We start from the raw sequence: 20,118 nt of genomic DNA on the forward strand, positions 1-20,118 counted from the left end.
CTTTGTTCCCTAGAAATGTGGAAACTGTGGAATAAAAACCTAACAACTGAAAATGTTATGATGATGCAATGCAACAAATTGGAAGTATAAAATTTTAAGTTACCTTATCCATCTAATAATTATAATGAAAATATAATTGACCCCAAATACTGATTTTAATTAGTAAAACACTGATGGAAGAAAAATAAAAAAGGAATTACTTTGAATTAAAATATGTTTCAGATTTTTAAAATAAATCCCTTATCTGTATTAAAAACTGCTACATTTTAAGCTTATAAATTTTGGTAAAATTTGGACAAAAGATGGTAAATACATAAGGACAATCTGGTGGTAAAAAATTAAATGACTCCATTGAAAAATCAAGAAATCAAGGGTGCCTGGGTGGCTCAGTCGGCTAAGCATCCCACTCTTGATTTCTGCTCAGGTCATGACCTCAGGAACATGAGATCAAGTCCCATGTTGGGCCTGTGCTGAGTGCGGAGTCTGTTTAAGATTCTCCTTTTCCCCTCTCCCTTTGCCCCTCCCCCTCTGGCTCCCTCTTAAAAAACAAAACAAAACAAAACAAATCAAAACAATTCTGCAATCTAACGTAAGCAACCAGTTCTCTAGTTCCAATTCCATAATTCCGTCCTAGACACATAATCTCAAATAAAACAAATTTATGCAACAAAGAACACAACAATTTTTAGTATAACAAAATTTATGCCTAACACAATGTCCAACAATAAGAGAATGGTTAGGTAATAGATCATATATTTAAACATCACACACACTAAAACAAATGTAGCATGAAAGAAAATCAGTGTGGAAATTTTTAAACTTAGTTTGATCTCAATAATTTTAAAACATGTATAGAAAAAATTTAGAAAGCAATATGCCATAATATTACACATAATTGGTAGCATTATAGAGTATTTTAATTTTGTACTGCTTTTTACTGTTTTCCAAATTTTAATTGTTAAAGTTATTACTTTATATTCAGAGAAAGTGTTTTGCAATGAAAAAGAAAAATTCTAATATAAACCATCACTTACAATCATTCAACATTTCAAATTTTGTAATCATGTTTGTTTCATGAAAGCCTCTGTAGGAATGGGCTGCTTTAAACTCAACCAAGGGCTTTTCAAAATAGCATCAAAGTACATTTTAGGTTTGATCTGAGGAACAAAATCTTCCTAAATAATGAAAGTCAATATGAACTATGAGGTGGTTACAAATAAATATTTTATAAGAGAAAATACCTACTATTTTTGGTAACTTAAAGAGCTATTTTTAAATTTATATAATCACTAGAATTGTGTTAGGTGCCTGAATTATTATTATTTATTTAATCAAATCCTACCTTTGCAGGTTCTTAGCATATAAATTATATAACTTTGTAAATTTACTCCAATAAGCTGGGTGATAGTTTTCTATACCACTGCAGGTCAAATAAAAACCAATATATTGGCGGAATTCTTACTTACTGTGGTAGCACAATGAATATCTTTCCACACTGTGGCTTCCCTGGAGAGATCAGAGACTTCAAACAAATTATCAAGAATCACTTCCCCAATCATGTCATGTCTAGAAAATCTGTCAAAATCATATACACTGAAATGTAGTTTTCGGTTGCTTAGTTGATCATATGCTACAGGAAATTGAAAAGTTTCATCAAATAGAGGATTTAAAGTCTTTCTGTGGACACGGGTCTGAAATTTCTTTTTCCTATCTGGAAGAAGATACATCTTCACATAAGGGTCAGAAGTGCCTGTGAAGTCTTTAGCAGGGAGATCTAAGGCTTTGATGATTTTAACAACTAGAAGTTCATTTTCATAGTCATACTGGAGGGTGAAGTTAAGTTTCCCACAGGTTTTAATATCTTCTTGCCTGTTGCCCTCAGAGTCAACTGATTTCTGTTTGTAGAGCTCTGGTTTTATCCTCCCAATGCTGGTTGTTGTTTCTCCTCTTTGTAAAGCGGGTTCTGTGCCCATGCTAAAATCAACACTGGAAACCTGCATTTGCCTTGGTAGGTGTCTCCTGAAGGAATTGTGGCTGTACATACACACACACACACACACACACACACACAAAAATAATTTAGGAAGATCATTTTGATGACAACATTATATGGTGGCATATAAACTTTCCCCCACACCCAGGATAATGAAAGCATTTCATTTGTATCAATAGACAGACAGACACACACACACACAATCAAAGAGCTACTTTTGAAAAACGGGAGAAATGCAATATTCAAAGGAAAAGGCTTCTAAAATGATAGAAGCACCTGAAACACTCAAATGTACATTTTTTATGAGCTTTTGGAATTTTGTACTCTCAATCACAAGCATATAATTACATACAATTGTAAAAAGACGTGATTACCAACAAAGTTTAGTAATTCCACAAAATACCATGAATCATCAATCACCTGGTTATATCTAGCTGTAAGTCTTATGTAGACAAATCATTCACATGGCTGGTTTCTTTATATCTGCATATTTGTGTCTCATGAATCTCATGTTTACTGACTACTCCATTACAATAAAAAACATAAGTCCACCTATTCTTATACTGTGTTAATTATTTCTAATACTTAAGATAACTAAATGAATATTTACTCGTAAAAAGAATATATAGTGGTGACAGCCAAAATTAGTACATTTTTCTTTTTTCAACATGGAGTGGGCTTCAGAAATCCTGAGGATTAAAAAATATAGAGTTTTAGAATTTGGGGCCAACATAATAGAGTGTTTTAGAATTCAAACTGACTTTCCTATTATCACTGTTACTATTCATCTAGTCAACATTTCCAGAACACTGGCTATATCAACTAACCAGTACCTTGTAAATGTGACTTGCACTAAGACCTGCTTCTCTTCTACCTCCTCTGTGATTTCTGGCAGGAACCATATCAATTTATGTGACTACTCGATGCTTAGTCCCAGGTCTTTTGCTCTTTATTCTCCTTGGTCTCTCCATCAGACTAATCATTTCTCGGACTATAACTGTCATCTTAAATCTGATGGTTCTCTGCATATATCTCAGATATATAAACCTCTAGTTCCATATTTCTATATCTCTAAGGCAGATTTCTAAATGGTTATCTTAATTTTGCTCCAAATTCAAGCAAAATCATTATTTTCTGCCTTTTACTCCCAAACTGGTGCTCCCTTCCACAATCTTAGAAAATAGCTCTAACATTTTTACCAGCCAATTATGCTTGGAAGCCTGCATTATGCTTTTGAATCACTTTCCTTTATTCATGAGATTTACTCAATTTTCTAAATCTTGTTGATGTTTGCTTTGAAACATCCCATACACTTGTCCATTCTGTTTCATTTCCATTGCTACTTAGTCAAGATCCTCATCGCCTAATACTTGGCTTTCTATACTAGCCTTTGGCTGGTTTTCCTTCTTTCAGCTCTCTCTTATACTTAATATCTGTCTAGCACTTATTTCAAAATCCTGTACTCATTTCTGTTGTTTATTACATCAGGTCCACATTATTTTTTTACAGCAAACGCTAAGTAATACTGAGGACATTGCTTAATGTCCATTACTGAGGACTAATACTTGATTCATTGATGCACACATAAGGACTGATTTAAGAGGGATAAAAAAGTAGTGATAGCCAGAAGTAAAATACCTAGCTAAGATACCATTTGAGAAGTAGTTTGAGGAGCTGAGCATGTTGAACCTAGAAAGGACAGGAATCTGACTTCTAATATCTGAAGGACTGTCATGGCAGAATTAGTAAGAATCAGTGGACTTCAGTTTAATATAAGGGGACATTTAAAAATATCTAGAGCTGTCCAAAATGGTGAAGTAATGAACTTCCACAAACATAAAGGGGACATTTAAAAATATCTAGAGCTGTCCAAAATGGTGAAGTAATGAACTTCCACAAACATAAAATATAAAATATAGAAACAAAGGTTAGATGTTGAAGGAAAAGGTTTCTGCCTTAGGTGAGATGCTAGACTTCTAAGTGTTTTCTCCCACTTAATTTCTATGATTCTCTATCATTCTGTGATTCTTTAATAATTTTATTCAAGATGTTATTATTTCTATTAATTAAATATAATTTTATTATGCAAACTTTAAATTATGTAAAATCAGAATTATAATCTGACATGTTCCAAATTCATTCTCTTACATTGAATTGGCTTATTTTCTATTAATTGGACTGAAATACAAAAAAAGTATTTTTTTTTGTGTGTGGCACTTTCCATATTTCCTTTTCTTGTTGTTTCAAGTATTTATTTATATTCTAGTTAGTTAACATACAGTGAAATATTGGTTTCAGGAAAAGAGTTTATTCATCACTTACGTATAATCCCTAGTGCTCATCACAAGTGCCCACCTTAATGCCTATCACCCATTTAGCCCATCTGGCCACCCAACTCCTCTCCAGCAACTCTCAGTTTGTTCTCAATAGTTAAGAGTCTTTTATGGTTTGCCTCCTTCTCTTTTTTTTTTTTCTTCCTTCCCCTATGGACATATGTTTTGTTTCTTAAATTCCACGTATGAGTGAAATCATATGGTATTTGTCTTTCTCTGACATTTCTCTTAGCATAATACACTCTAGCTCTGTCCACGTCATTGAAATGGCAAGATTTCATTCTCTTTCATGGCTGAGTAACATTCCATTGTGTGTGTGTGTGTACCACATCTTCTTTACCCATTCATCAGTTGACAGTCATTTGGGCTCTTTCCATAATTTGGTTATTGTTGATAATGCTGCTATAAACATTGGGGTGCATGTGCCCCTTCAAAATAATATTTTTGTATCCCTTGGATAAATACTTAGTAGTATAACTGGTGAGTCATAGGGTATTTCTATTTTTGACTTTTTGAGGAACCTCCATCCTGTTTTCTAGAGTGGCTGCACCAGTTTGCATTCCCACCAGCAGTGTAAGAGGGTTCCTCTTTCTCCGCATCCTCACCAACATCTGTTCTTTCCTGAGTTGTTTATTTTAGCCATTCTGACAGGTGTGAGGTGATATCGCATTGTAGTTTTGATTTGTATTTGCCTGATGATGAGTGATGTTGAGCATCTTTTCATGTGTCTGTTAGCCATCTGTATGTTTTCTTTGGAAAAATGACTATTCATATCTTTTGCTCATTTCTTAGCTGGATTATTTGGGGTTTTTTGGGTGTTGAGTTTGATAAGTTCTTTATAAATTTTGGATACTAACCCTTTATCAGATATGTCATTTGCAAATATCTTCTCCCACTCTGAAGGCTGCTCTTAAATTTTGTTGATTTTTTTCCTTTGCTGTGCAGAATCTGTATCTTGTTGAAGTCCCTATAGTTCATTTTTACCTTTGTTTCCCTTGCTTCCAGAGATGTATCTAGCAAGAATTTGCTATGGCTGATGTCAAAGAGGGTGCTGCCTGTGTTTTAATCTAGGATTTTGATGGTTTCCTGTTTCACATTTAGGTCTTTCATCCATTTCTAATTTATTTTTGTGTATGGTGTAAGGAAGTGGTCCAGTTTCATTCTTCTGCATGTTGCTGTCCAGTTTTCCCAAAGCCGTTTGTTGAAGAGACCATCTTTTTTCAATCAGATATTCTTTCCTGCTTTGTCAAAGATTAGTTGACCATATAGTTGTGGGTCCATTTCTGGGTTTCTTTTCTGTTCCACTGATCTACGTGTCTGTTTTTGTGCCAGTACTGCCTTGATCATTACACCTTTGTAATAGAGCTTGAAGTCTGGAATTTGATGCCTCCAGCTTTGCTTTTCTTTTTCAAGATTGCTTTAGCTATTCAGGGTCTTTTGTGGTTTCACATTAATTTTAGGATTGTTTGTTCTAGCTGTGTGGAAAATGCTGGTGATATTTTGTTAGGGATTGCAATAAATGTATAGATTGCTTTGGGTAGTATAGACATTTTAACAATATTTGTTAAATATGAGCATGGAATATTTTTCTATTTCTTTGTGTCTTTCTCAATTTCTTTTATAAGTGTTCTATAGTTTTCAGAGTTCAGATCCTTCACCTCTTTGGTTAGGTTTATTCCTAGGGTCTTATGGTTTTTGGTGCAACTGTAAATGGGATCGATTCTTTGATTTCTCTTTCTGCTGCTTCATTATTAGTGTATAAAAATGCAACAAACTTTTGTACATTGATTTTGTATCCTGTGCCTTTATTGAATTCGTGTATCAGATCTAGCAATTTTTTGGTGGAGGCTTTGGTTTTTCTACATAAGTATCATGTTGTCTGCGAATAGTGAAAGTTTGACTTCTTCCCTGCTGATTTGGATACGTTTTCTGTTTGTTGTCTAGTTGCTGAGGCTAGGACACTAAACAACTATTTAAATATCATAGAAATGGTACAGCTAATACCATTCTAATTCCTGATATTCCTTAGCACTAATCTGATAATGGACTACCTTTTATTTCTTTAAGCCTGTGTATCTATTCTTGATATACAGGATTAGGGGCTTAAATTAGGGACAGGCAACCATTAGAGAGTATTTAGGAAAGTAAGAAGAATTTTAAAAGGAATACAAGTTCAGACCAACCATAGTACAAATCTCACTCCCTTCACTTGCCAGTTGCATGACTCTGGGCAGGGCCTCTCAGGCTTCAGTCTGGAAAATGGGTGTAATGGTATTACCCACGCCATAATGTGTGGTGCAAATTACGTGAAATGATGCATGCCAAACATTCAGCCCTTTGCCTGGCATATAGTAAATACTCAACAATACTAGCTATTAATGACAATAAAAATGATGATGTAAATTTTAAAAAATAATAAAGGAATAAAAGTAATATATGTTGTGAATTATGAAAGGGTCTAGTATAACTTAGTTCTATATTCAGTTTACCTAAGAGATTAGGATATTTTGTTAAATAATTTAATATTTCTGACCAAATCACTTTCACTTATATAAGATTTTTAAAGAAAAATTTTATAAACAATATCCCCCCAAAGGTAAATTCCTTATTTTTATAGATTGATTCCATTCACACTCACTTATACTTTTCAATATCATAAAATTTTAATCTTCTATCCTCTCCCTAAAAATCAGTAATTTCTTTCTTATGTCTCTGAATATAACTATACAGCTGTAAAGCCCCTCCAGGAGGAATCAAAGAGTAGTAATGTTTTTGTTCTAGTAAGCTAGTGCCCTAATTATAGGGTAAATAGTGTATATTCTAAGTCATAATTTAGCTAGTCAGTTAGGAGAAGCTTTAATTATTACAATGCTAAGCTACTGCCATGACAAAACAGATCTTTTTCTTCTTGTTCCCCCCACTCCACAAGCCCCTTTTCTTTTTCTCTTTTGGAATGACATGGTAAGTGGCTAGTCTCACACAAATATACAACCAATCAAAGTATACTCCACTTGATTATTACTGATCTCATTCTTACCCTTCAAACCTAGAAGGGCAGCACCCAAGTACTTCTCCAGGTAGGAAGGAAAAACTTTCCCTATCCTACCTGGAACATTTGACAGTAGCTGGAGTCAAAATTACTTGATGCCATAGGAATAACATGCATCAACATGGTGATTTTTCAGATACTTATTACCAACAGATCCTTTCCTTCAAACAAAATCAGAAGCCATAAGTTGACTATGTAAAGACAGAGCTGTTCTGGTTGTTGTGTGGGTAGAGTCCTGAAATCTCACTGGAAACCAAGCCAACTTTTCTCTACTACCCAAAAGAAGGTGCTTGAAGATCATAACACTGAGGTGAGGTGTGAAAAGGGCTGACCTGGAAATCAGACAGTTTGCTCCCAGCTTCCCCATGAAGTGAGAGCCACTTTGGGCAAGTCACTTAACTTGTTTGAGCTATATTGTCCTTATCTATAAAACAGTCTTTTCACAGTGTGAAGACCAAATGAGATATTAAATAAGACAACTTTGAAAACCATAACTTCTCATACTAGGTAACTGTTATTATCATTAGAATTCAGGACACAAGGAGCTGAAGTGCAAATACCATAATGAATTCTCTGGTTTTGACCATCGCAAGCCTAGGGTGGTTGTTCGGGGGTACACAGGTGGCACAGAGTCATTCCTGTGTGAGCATGTCCTGGGCCACAGCCCTGGATAACACTGGCCCTCTAATTCACTCACTTCTTAGCACCTAGCAGTTCTCTTTTCCTTAAATGGGAAAACTTTATATGCTCCTCCTCTTAGCTGCAGTGTCTTTTTTTTTTTTTTTTGAGATTTTACTTATTTATTTGACACAGAGAGAGAGCACAAGTAGGCAGATAGGCAGACAGAGGCAGAAGGAGAACTACGCTCCCGACTGAGCAGAGAGCCCAATGCGGGGCTCGATCCCAAGACCCTGGCATTGTAACCTGAGCCAAAGGCAGATGCTTAACCAACTGAGCCATTCAGGCATTTCTTATTGCAGTGTCTTTACCATCTGTCAAGCTTACCTTAGATATTGCTTGAGAATTCAGAGGAGAAACAAAAATATATTTAGCAGCATTTTATTGATTTATTCAATATGTTTATAAGGAATTCATCTCTCCTTGTTTTTATTAGTAATGAACTTTTTATCAGAAACTATCAGCATATATTAGAAGTTATAGGGGCGCCTGGGTGGCACAGCGGTTAAGCGTCTGCCTTCGGCTCAGGGCGTGATCCCGGTGTTATGGGATCGAGCCCCACATCAGGCTCTTCTGCTATGAGCCTGCTTCTTCCTCTCCCACTCCCCCTGCTTGTGTTCCCTCTCTCGCTGGCTGTCTCTATCTCTGTCGAATAAATAAATAAAATCTTTAAAAAAAAAAAAAGAAGTTATAGCCCCATTTCACAGTTAAGAAGACTTAAATAGTAAGACTAAATCAAGTTTGTGGTAAACTAAGTTTTCATCTTTGTTTCCTGTTTTCTTCTATTCAATTTGAAACAAGAACATTCAATACACAAAAATCTCAGCAAAAAAACCCCCACGCAAACAAATACATGTAGTGCCAAGCCTAACCAAGGCAAGGCACTGCATATATGAAGGCAGACTGAGTTCTATAATATGTCACAGTGCATTTTTAAAAATAAAAATTGGACATCAGCAAAATCCTCTATATCCTTCATTTCTTCTTTGAATGTTATTGCTCAGCAGAAACATGTTTTTTCTCTAAGGACATGGTTTCCTCTGTGTCCCTCTCATGTGGTGGCTGATAATTGTTCCCCACAGTTCCTGTTCCACTAGCCTGGAGGTGGGGCAGTTGTGCATTCATCTTGTTCCCCATTGTCGCTCTGACACCATTCTCCCTTCATCCACGTCTACCAGCCCTGAAGCTCAAGTCAGCAAGTCACATTTCCATTATTACTTATTGTTAGTCATCTATTGATTAATAAATAACTCCTTTTAAAGTCTTCATTATTTTCATTTCCTGGTTCACTAACACTCTTTGATAGTGTTTTTGTTCTAATTTCTAGCAATGCACATGTTTCTTTCCACCTTGTGGCCTCTAGGTTCTTTGAACTCCCGTCCTGCAATGATGCCCTTTACTTACTGAAATTACTACCATGTACATAGATTTTATCATCATTAGCTACAAACTCTCCACAACCCCAATGTCATGCATACTTCTTTCTGATCAACATCTCTTATCTTTTTAGCTCAGACCCTCTTATACCCCTCAGACAACCTTTCCAATTTACCAGAACCTCCAATCTGTGACTGTGCCACCATTTCATAATCCCTACTTCCCTGATATCATTTCCCTCTCATTATCCAGCTTTAATTTCCTGGCTAATCATTAGTGTAACTCTCAGGGACACATCCCCAATTCTCTGTTTCTCTCTACCTTCTTAGTTGCAGGACAAAAAAAAACTGCAGCTCTGGTTGAATTCAAGCCTCCATCATCTCCATACCTGCACACATGCAGGTGAATGCAATTGGAGAAAAACATAAAATAACTGTCACTGTTCCACTTTAAGTTCATGACCACATTTCTCATGTAAACCCTAATGCAGCACAGTAATCCCTTCTCCCTCTCAATCTCCTAGATTTGCAAGACCATTTCACACCTTCTCAGCTTTCTACAAACCTCCATCACCCTTCTTCCTCATGCTAAGTCTCAGTTAATGACCTAGTTTTCCATTTCACTCAGAAAAATTGAAGCAAGGAGCAGAAACCTTCCACAGACACCATCTCATCAACCCTCTTACCAGCATCTGTAACCCATATATTTTGCCTTAAAGACACTCCCTCCATTTATATATTAAATCCCATTTTCTCTAATGTCACCTTCAAGAATATCCCCTCTGATTCTTGCATTATTATCCTCCCTCTCCATTGGATCACTACTATCAGCATAAAAGCACACCGTTGTTCCTCCTATCTTAAAGAAAACCTCATACCACTTCCTCTCTCTGTACTACTCTGTTTCTCTGACACATTTGTAGCAAAACTCCTTGAAAGAGTTGAGGACAGTCTGTTCACTGTCCAATTTGTTTCCTTCTATTCTATTTAAACATACTCTAATTAGCTTTACATCTGCTCAACTCCACCATAACCACTCTTGGAAATATGAACAATGTCTCCCCTGCATTGTTAAACTCACAGGGCAATTCACAGTCTTCATCCCAGCCAGCCTTACAAGGGTCACTTAACAATCTCTCCCTGTTGTTTACATACACTCTTCACTTGGCTTCCAAGTTATACCCTCCTGGCTTTTCTCCTATTTTACTAGTCTCTACTCAGTCTGCAAACTGATGTCTGCAAACAGTGTATTGAAATTACTTTTTTTCACATTGGTCTTCCATTCCTCAACCCTTTTGCTAGCCGGTGGTCTTTATAAAGGCAGAGACTATGTATTATTAATCTTTTCATGAATTTCATACTAACATATACTGGGATTCAGGAAATGTTTGTTGGAGTTTGTATTAAAATAATTTACCCTAGGGGGTACCTGGGTAGTGCTGTGCATTAAGCGTCGGACTTTAGGATTTGGTTCAGGTCGTGATCTTAGGGTCCTCAGATCAAGCCGCTTGTCAGGGCTCAGCACTGAGTGTGGAGCCTTGAGATTCTCTCTCCCTCTCCCTCTGCCCCTCCCACTCGTGCTCTCTCTCGATATAAAATAAATACATAAATCTATAAAAAAATCATTTACTGGGCACCTGGGTGACTCTGTCAGTTAAGCATCTGCCTTTGGCTCAGGTCATGATCTTAGAGTCCTGGGATAGAGTCCCCTATCGGGCTCCCTGCTCAGCGGGGAGTCTGCTTCTCCTTTTCCCTCTGTCCTTCCCCCATGCTTGTGCACTCTCTCTCTCGCTCTCTCTCTTTCAAACAAATAAAATTTTTTAAAAAAAATCATTTACCCTAATACTTCTGTTACTAATGAAATCAAACATCCCAAGAATGATTTATATTATAAAGGAGGGCCCAGTCAATTTATTAGTGTTTATAAAGAGGAGATGGTATTTATCAGGGCCAGAAAACAAACTCTCCAAGTTTGATTTTATTTTATAAGGTTTTGTCTCTGACCTTGGTACAAATAGACATCCCATTTCAGAAAAGAAGTTGGTGTTTTTATTGAAAACATGTTTCATGAAAAGGCTTATTTAACCATGTCAAGCACCTGCACAGCATGTTTCATGAAATTTTAATTCGAAGAGATAGATCTCAGGTCCTCACAGTTTTGGGTAAGTGTGCTTCTTGATATCCTAGCTAGGTATATATCTTTTAAACTCTCCCTTTGTGTAACATCTTGCTTTCTATTCCTTACAGTGCCCTGCAATGGATAATTGCAGTTTTTGCTATCTTTTCAGAGGAATTTAATTTTAAAAAAATCTCTTAAACTGTACAATCCAGTTTTATGTATTTTTACATAATTCTTTCATTTCTCTTATGTGATGATTTAAAAAATTACTTTTCTAAGCAACCATAGCTTCTTGTAAATCCAAGCACACGTATTAGTCAATGATTTCTTCCCGTGGACATTCTCTTCCTTTTGTTCATGTTGAATTGGCTCTGCCTTAGGTTTCCTAATTATTTTTCAGTAGGTACTTAGAATCCTCTCTAACAGTGGCTAACCTACATAATTCCTCATCCTCAACAAATTATTTTGCCACTTATTATTTTCACCTCTTCTGGGCACCATTAGTGAATGCACAGAAAATTGGTTCTCATACTCATCCTGGGAATATTACCATCATTAACCTCTCTCTAATATGGGCAGTTTATCTCACCACCTGATGCTGTTATTGAAGGAGCAAAGTGAAGTGGAGAGATTGCCAGTCAATCAAAAGCATCACTTGATGCTTATTAGGTACCTATACAGTGATAGAAATTAGGAATGCCGAAAAGTAGGCTGCACAGCCTTGTTCTCTGAGAACTTAGCATTGAGTCTAGCAAGTAGCTAATGGCTCAATATTAGGACAATAAATAATTGCTAGATTACCACTATGGCTTTAAATAATAAAAGATAATAGCTTATAATTGGGCAGAGAAAGTAGACTCTCCAATGTATTTTCCTTAAACATCTTATAGTAGATAAACAGGTCACCATTCTAGATGTGGGAAGCAATACAAGCAAAAGCACAGACACGGAGAGGTGAGGTCTACAGGAGGATAGTAAAAAGACCAAGCATTCCTCTTGTTGGCAATCATAAAATATCCATTTGGATAGATAGATGAGGTCCCCAAATTCATTTATTTTTTTAAAAACCAACAAATATAGCCTGAGTTCCTACAGTATTTTGTCTAGGTGTCAAGAGCAATACCAAAGTGAATTTGGCAGATTTTCTGCCTAAGAAAGCAACACAGAGCTATGTGTGTGGGGGAATATGGAATTAAAATGCTTGAATGGTAGCTTGGTATCATCAGATTGTAATGGTTCAAGGCAGGCTTTGCAAAGACTTAGGCTACACTTGCAATGATTTGAAGTGTCACAGTGCTTTTTATAAGGGATCTTAGATTCTTCTACAGCTTCTCTCAGGCTTTTGTCTTTTGTTTGTTGTTTGCTCTTTCCTGATTTTTATCATGCCTTAACTATTATATTAGTTTCCAAATAGATGTCTTTTTCTAGATGTCTTTTCCAAATGTCTGTCCTATAAGCTATTGCCAAATTAATTTTTCTAAAACACAGCTCTTTATACAAGGGACTCTTCTGCGGCAAATATTTTTTGACAGCACAGAACTTGAACATCCTGGCCATGATTTCAAGGCCTCTCATACTTTGATTCCAGCCAACTCTCTCTTCTTCCTTTACTCCTCAACTAAATTCTGTTTTCTGATCAAGGTATTTTACCTGCTGTTTTCATGGCAACATTTCCTATTCTATGTCTTTTTGCATAAAATGTTTCCATCTGGGATGCACACCTTCTCCCAATTGCCATTCATGTGAATTCTTAGTCTCCTTTAGCCTCTGCTTAATGGACCTTCTCTCAGCCTCATGCTGAAAATAATTCTTCTGTTCTCAGAATTCCACATTCCCCACCACAGTTTGCACTTATAATTCCTTATATTGAAGTTGGTCTTACATGTCTTATCTTCGCATAATGTTGTAAATTTTTTTCCAGCTTCCTTGGATTTGCAGAGTGGATGGAGTATGCATAATACCTGATGATGCCCATTAGTAAATATCTACTGAATAAGACTACTGGATGAACGAACAATCAATCAAGACACAGGCTAGAAGAATGTTACTAATGAAGCAACACATGGAAGCCTCCTGGCTGTTTGGCCTCTGGCAGGCTGATGGGGCCAAATGTCCAGGAACTTGAAAAGGAAGATGATAACTTGGAAAATGTGCCAGTTTCCAGCAATGCTGTTAAGTTCTGGAACAATCAAAATGTTATGAAATTATAGAGACAAATAAAGCTTTAAAGGGTAAGATGTTTGTCATCTACTGTCTGAACCAAGTCAAAGTGAGTCCCAATGGCAGACTGGAGCTGACATAGCCTAATGAGGTGATGAAATCAATTAAAGTTAAATTAATTATGTGTGTGTGTGTGCATGTGTGTGTGTATGTGTGTGGTTTGATTTTGCTACGTTTCAGTGAAAAGTTAAGATTTGAGCAGAATAATCTGATTTATGATAATGTACCTTTGATCTCTGTGTCCAAGTGGGCTGCATAATGAACTCAGCAGTTTCCTCCTCCTTCTATATAAGGTAATTTCTAGTATGATGAAGAAATTAATGTAGATGAGGGGTTTTAAGAACTAAGTATAATCAAGTTTTCTGCAAGGGATTCCTTTCAGTGCCAAAGAGATTAAAATCATGACTCTGGTCATTCATAATAACCACTTACAATTTCCGATTTCTGAGTAGAATGAACAGGAAGATACCCTTATTTTTCATCGGTCCTCAGCAGACTTTGTAACCAACATCTTTGATTTCAGAGAACTATATCCCCTGGGCTTTGATGCTTAAAATGTGAAACCATCAATGGGGATAAATTTGAATTCTAACTTTTGTCAGCTGCATGACTTTAGGCAAATTTTTAAATCTCTCTGGGCTTGGGTTAACTCACAAGTAATGCGAATAATTAATAATACTGACTTCATGCCGGTTGGTAGAGGGTTAGCAGGAAGGGTGCCCGGCACAGTGGTTAAATTGCAAGTGCTCAAAAATAATTCTTTCTTTCTTCCTTTCCTAGCCACTCATATAAACAAGGAAATTCAAAGAGGCAGATGCAATGATATCGAAGTTCTAGCAAAACTTTGAATTTCTATTCCACTTTTTCTCTTAGAAAATACGAGATATGTATAATTCAATCTTTAAGTTTTTTTTAAGATTGAGAGAAAAATCGTCCTTATGTAGGGTGCACTTATCAGTTAAAGGAGCTGAATAATTCTGGATGCTAAGCTCACTGATGTACATAGCTGCTGCTACTATTTAAAAAAAGTTTTGTAAATTAATTGAACATTTTTACCCTAAAATGTCTGTGCGCCTTTAAGGCTTTATTTTCACAAAAATATATTTTTCTTTTATAGTTAACGCAATTTGAAATACACTATAGCAAAATACTTTCATTCGAGCAATCTTTTGCTGATGTTTCCAAGCGGAGTTAAAATGTATCTCCACAAAGAGGCCTCCCTTTAGCCTCCTTTTGTGTACGCTCTTCACTACGCTCATGACATTCACCAGAACTCTGGCAGAGCTTATCACACTGCCCCGTGTAAGAGTTTGGTCTCTGTGGTTTCAAATAACATTTTCTAGGGGTTCCATGTTGATGGTGTAGTTACTAAACAACTGTAGACTAAACATGAGTCCCTGTTAGTCAATTTTGACTGTGAAATTCTAGATGATTTCATGACAGACATTGCCAATGGCTGTTTTCTCGATATTTATCAGTTGACTTAAACTAAATCGAAAGACTGCAACTAGCAACTATCCAGCCATGATATTTCAAGGGAAAGAGTTAATAAATAATAATCTGTAGTTACATGATTTTACTGAGACCTCAAAATCTACTGAACTCCTTTCTTGGTACTGCTCCCTGTTTGGTTCCTTTGTCCTCAGTTTCTCTCATCCTTACTTACTCTGCCCTTTTCCTCCTTATTCAATTATGTTTCCTATGTCCTTCTCATTTCTCCTGTTTGTCTTTTCTTTTCTCCTTTCCCACCTCAGTTTTTTTCTCTTACACATACACACACACACACACACGCCCAGTTTTATGTATTTGATCTTTCCTTACCGGGATGAAGACGTAGGCTCAGTAGTTTGTCTTTGCACACGTGCATGTTTAATTAAATGCTCTTTTAAAGCAGTTTGGACTTCTGCTGGGATGTCAGGGGAAGTGTGACTGATTTTTATAGCAGGTTCAATAACTTTTAGAGCTGGCTTTTCATTTTCTTTAACTTCTTTTTTCTCTTCAGTCTCAAAAACTTCAGTAGGAGCGCTTGAAATGCTCTGTGGAAGGGTACTGATGTTGGAAGTCACTGGTTTGCTTTTCCAGCAAGGCCAGCATAGCTTCCAGAAGACAAAAAGTGAAACAACCAACAAGGCCAGGCCACAGAAGCTGACAACCACTGCTAACAAGCTGACCGAAATATCTGGAAAAAAATTACAATGTAAAGAAATATTAATTCACTGATAGTGTAGATAAAAGAGCAGCAATGGTGAGATAATTTACATTATGATTATTATTAATAGCTTTCTGAGTGAGAGTTTCAAAATTTACTTTTATCTTTGTAGGGAGAAAAGATTAATAATTGTGCCTGGAACTTCTCAAAGAAGATATATGAAAATTTCGAATTGTACACAGAAGAAGCATATTACTTCCAAGAACACTATAAGGGGTCCAAGAGTTTGCAGACTGAAGGGTGGCAACTTGCAACCTGCCTTGAAATTATGAAGCTTAAGAAACTGGGGAAATGCATACGACAGGAAAGGCTTCTGTTTGCTTCATCTCTCATCTAAAGATGCAAACTTCTCACTCTTGAAGCAGGGAATAATGTTAAATATCTGCATAAACCACTTTCTAGAGTCTAAACGAGGACGACATGCTGCTAATGGAGAATGGGTATACTAGTAGCTGTATTTTTAAACTCCCCAGGCCCTTTTTGATAACCTTGCATGTTCCTACTTTCTAAAGTCTCAAATTAATGATGTGTTACCTAAGTATCTCTAAAATAGCCTTACTTCAAAATATTCACAAGCTTAATACATGCTCATTATGTAAAATAGCTTAAAGAAATAGAGTGAAAAAAAAGTAAGATTGAGTAAATCAATGAATGGGAGAGAAGAAACAAATCTCCTGTGCAGAAGAATTCCAAACAATTTACACAGACACTCTGCTCTCAAGGAGGTGGAACACAGCTCCCCACTCCGTAAGTGTGGGCTGCACATAGTGACGTCCTTCCAAAAAGGAGAGTATGGGAAAAGGTAAAAATAAGAAAGGGGGTAACTCTACAGTGGAGAAACCTCACCTGGCTGATCAAGGAGAACATCGACAATAATGAATCATGTTGCTAGTATGCACCCCTGGTAAGTGATGAAAATGGCACTCTGCCTCTGTGGGCTTCCTCCCCAAACCCATAACCCAAGTCTAAATGTTAGAAATAAAGAAGACAAATTTCAATAGTTGGGCATTCTATAAAATATCTGACCAGTACTCTTCAAAACTGCCAAGGTTCTCAGATAAAAAGACAGTCTGAGAAACTATCACAGCCAAGAGGAGATTACAGAGGCATGACAACCAAATATGTGGTACCCTAGACAGAGTTCTGGAATAGAAAAAGGATATTAGGTAAAAACTAAGGACATGTGAATAAAGTATGGACTTAAATTAACAATGTATCAATACTGGTTCATTAATCATAACAAATGTCCCATATTAATGTAAAAGGTTAATAACAGGAGAAACTGGGTGTGGGGTATATGGGACCTCTGGACTATTTTCCCCAATTTTTATGTAAATCTAAAAGTGCTCTAAACAGTAAAGTCTGTTTCTAAAAAAGTTGATATCCCACTACCCACTTCCATTTTCAGCCTCCTAAGATAACCAATGTTAGCAATCTGGTGTAATAGCTCTCTTCAAAACCAAATAGAGTTCCTGTAAAGGGAGATTTCTCTAGATGTAAATAACCTTGTAATTTTCTTTTACAACTTTGCTTGGCCTCAATGTAAAATATGAATCCAATATCTTTTATTTGTTAAAAAATAAAAATGGTAGGAATATGTTAGAGGCTGAATTATGTCTGTCCCTTCATCCCTTCCACTTTCTTATGTTGAAATCCTAAAGCCCTAGGGTCTCAGAATGTGACTGTATTTGGAGACAGGGCCTTTAGATTAGTAATTAAGGCAAAATGAGTTCATATGAATAGGCACTATTCCAGTGACTCGTGTCCTTATAAGAAGAGGAGATTAGGACAAAGATACTCAGAGAGAAAGACCATGTAAAGACACAGGGAGAAGGTGGCCACCTACAAACCAAAAAGGGAAGAGGCCTCAGGAAAAAAATCAACCCTCCTGACACCTTGATCTCAGACTTCTGGTTTCCACAACTGTCCAGGATTTCCACCCCTCCCTAGAAGCAACCTTGATCCCAGTTTGGTGTTTATCTGTCCAGCCCAAGCACGAATAAGCAAAGATCTTTCTTAAAAAAACAAACAGACCTACAAAACCATAGAATTATTTAATATACTTTTAAAAAAACATAAATATATTGCATATTTCTTCAATTTGCTTTATTTTTTTATTCAATGGTCCTTGAGGTCTAACTTCATCTCACATAGTATTCTCTAATACTTCCTCACAACAGATATCTAGATTATGCCCAATATTTTGCTGTTACAACATAGCTACAATGAGAGTCCTTGCACCCTTCTTCTTGTGCATATTTGTGAATGTTTCTCTAAGGTAAAAATCTAAAAATAGAATTTCAGAGACATAGGTTATGCACATATTTAATGTTATTAGATATTTCCAAAATAACTCCAGAGTGACTATAACAAAAACATTATGTGAATTTACCGGTTCCTACAGTCTCAGAGAAATGGTGATGTACTTTAATTTTCACTGATATGATTGGGAAATGATACCTTGCTTTAATTTACATTTTCCTGATTAGTAAGATAAAATGGTTCTGTTTAAACTCCTAATTTGTAGCTAATGGAAACCTATTCAGAAATTGAAATAATTCCAAGTTTTTAATGCTATTTAATTATAAGAATAAAAATTAATTTGACATGCTATTATACATAGATATTAATATTTTACCTCATTTTCCAGTTGCTTATTAAAGCAACCATTGAATATATTTTCCATTTATATTCCATTGATGAAGAATGTGATCATACTTTATATTTTGTAGTTTATTTTTACTTTTTAATCGTTCATTAGCCCCATAACTTGAAGAAAAAGAAAAAATATATGAAATGTGCTTTCTGATTATTAACTGTGGTTTTAAATGGAGGAATAAATACTACAATTATGTATTCATAATCTTTATGTATTTTTGGCTCCATTTACATTATATTTTTATGGATATTTTAACTCAGTTAATTTCTTCAACCTGCTAATTTCTACCCAGGTGGAGCCAAAAGCCAAGAGATAAGGAAACTGCAGGACAATGTGGGGTAGGGGCAAGGCTGTAAGTAGTTTTCAGTCCACAGCTGAAAATGCCCCCCACCTTACTTATGGACATTAGAGAAATTATACTCTACCCACAAAAATTTGATGACATTCCTTTATTCCACTGTTCCTAAGTGATGGGCTTTGGCATCCTCACAAGGTTGCTCTCATCTTAGGAAAAAGTCCTGTGGAAATCTCTGACCGTAATTCCATTTTCCCTACTGCTGACAATTTTCTTTCTAAAATCACCATCTGGTTCTACCATTTCGGGGACTATGAAATACTAAGTTACTTGTGAAAGTGAAAATTTGTGCTATCAGTAATGCCAGGGAAGCAGGAAGAAACCAAGTCCTGTCCTGGCAACTAAGACGTATGGTCGCCTTACCTCTCTTCACCTAACATCCTTCCAGGTCACCTCTTAACCATCTGGGACAAATCCAAACTTCATAAGGCATTACACAGCATCTTTGTGATTTGACCACTCAGTACTGACCAGCTTTATTCTTCTGCCACTTTCCCACCCAAACTCCTTCCCCTGACCACATGTTACTGTCTTATGATTTTGTTCAGGCTGTTTCATGTAGCTCCAATGCATTTACTTCCTCTCTTTGGCTGCCTGGCAAATTTGTATTCAACAATCAGATCCAATAGTACCTCTTTCTTGACACTCTCTGCCTCTTCCCTTCCTAAGGGCTTTGAAAGCACACCCACCACTGTAACACTACTATTATAATAACTGATTGGCTTCTAATCCTTTACTCCAAACTCTGGGACATGATGAGTTTCAAAAATTATTATTATTTTCTTTTGGATATTAGAAAGGCAACATGGTACACATTATCTGGGATAACGTCCAATAACCAAACACATCAATATATCTATAATGAAATGTATGAATTAGTCACATTGAGTGGGATCACTGAAGATCGTAGCTTAATGCCAAGTCAGGTAAGGTGTTGGTGCCAAAGTGCTACAATTTTCAAAATAATTTTCAGTTTTCAGGGTTTTGAGGTTTCATTATTGTGGATAAAGAAAGAGGGGGAATAAAACTCAAATCAGCAACTCTTATTCAAAGAAAGCTGAGGAAAACTGTCTAGGATAAAAATTTGGAATTATCTCAGAAGTTAACCTATTTATCCTATTCATATG

At 36.2% G+C, this 20,118-nt stretch overlaps 1 protein-coding gene across 1 annotated transcript in view; it reads right to left on the reverse strand.

The window, feature by feature from the left end:
• Positions 1–20,118, reverse strand: part of SYT10 (synaptotagmin 10) — a 54,587-nt gene that overhangs the window by 26,177 nt on the left and 8,292 nt on the right. Inside the window, exons 2-3 of the mRNA XM_045776525.2 lie at positions 15,590–15,947; positions 1,467–2,034 (exon numbers count right to left, since the gene is read on the reverse strand). Of these exons, the coding sequence (XP_045632481.1) occupies positions 1,467–2,034; positions 15,590–15,947 (926 nt within the window). The remainder of the gene's footprint in view (positions 1–1,466; positions 2,035–15,589; positions 15,948–20,118) is intronic.

Source organism: Ursus americanus, chromosome 25 (assembly GCF_024610735.1).
Source record: "Ursus americanus isolate L20-20 chromosome 25, mUrsAme1.1.p, whole genome shotgun sequence".
In the NCBI taxonomy this organism is placed as follows: Eukaryota; Metazoa; Chordata; class Mammalia; order Carnivora; family Ursidae; genus Ursus; species Ursus americanus.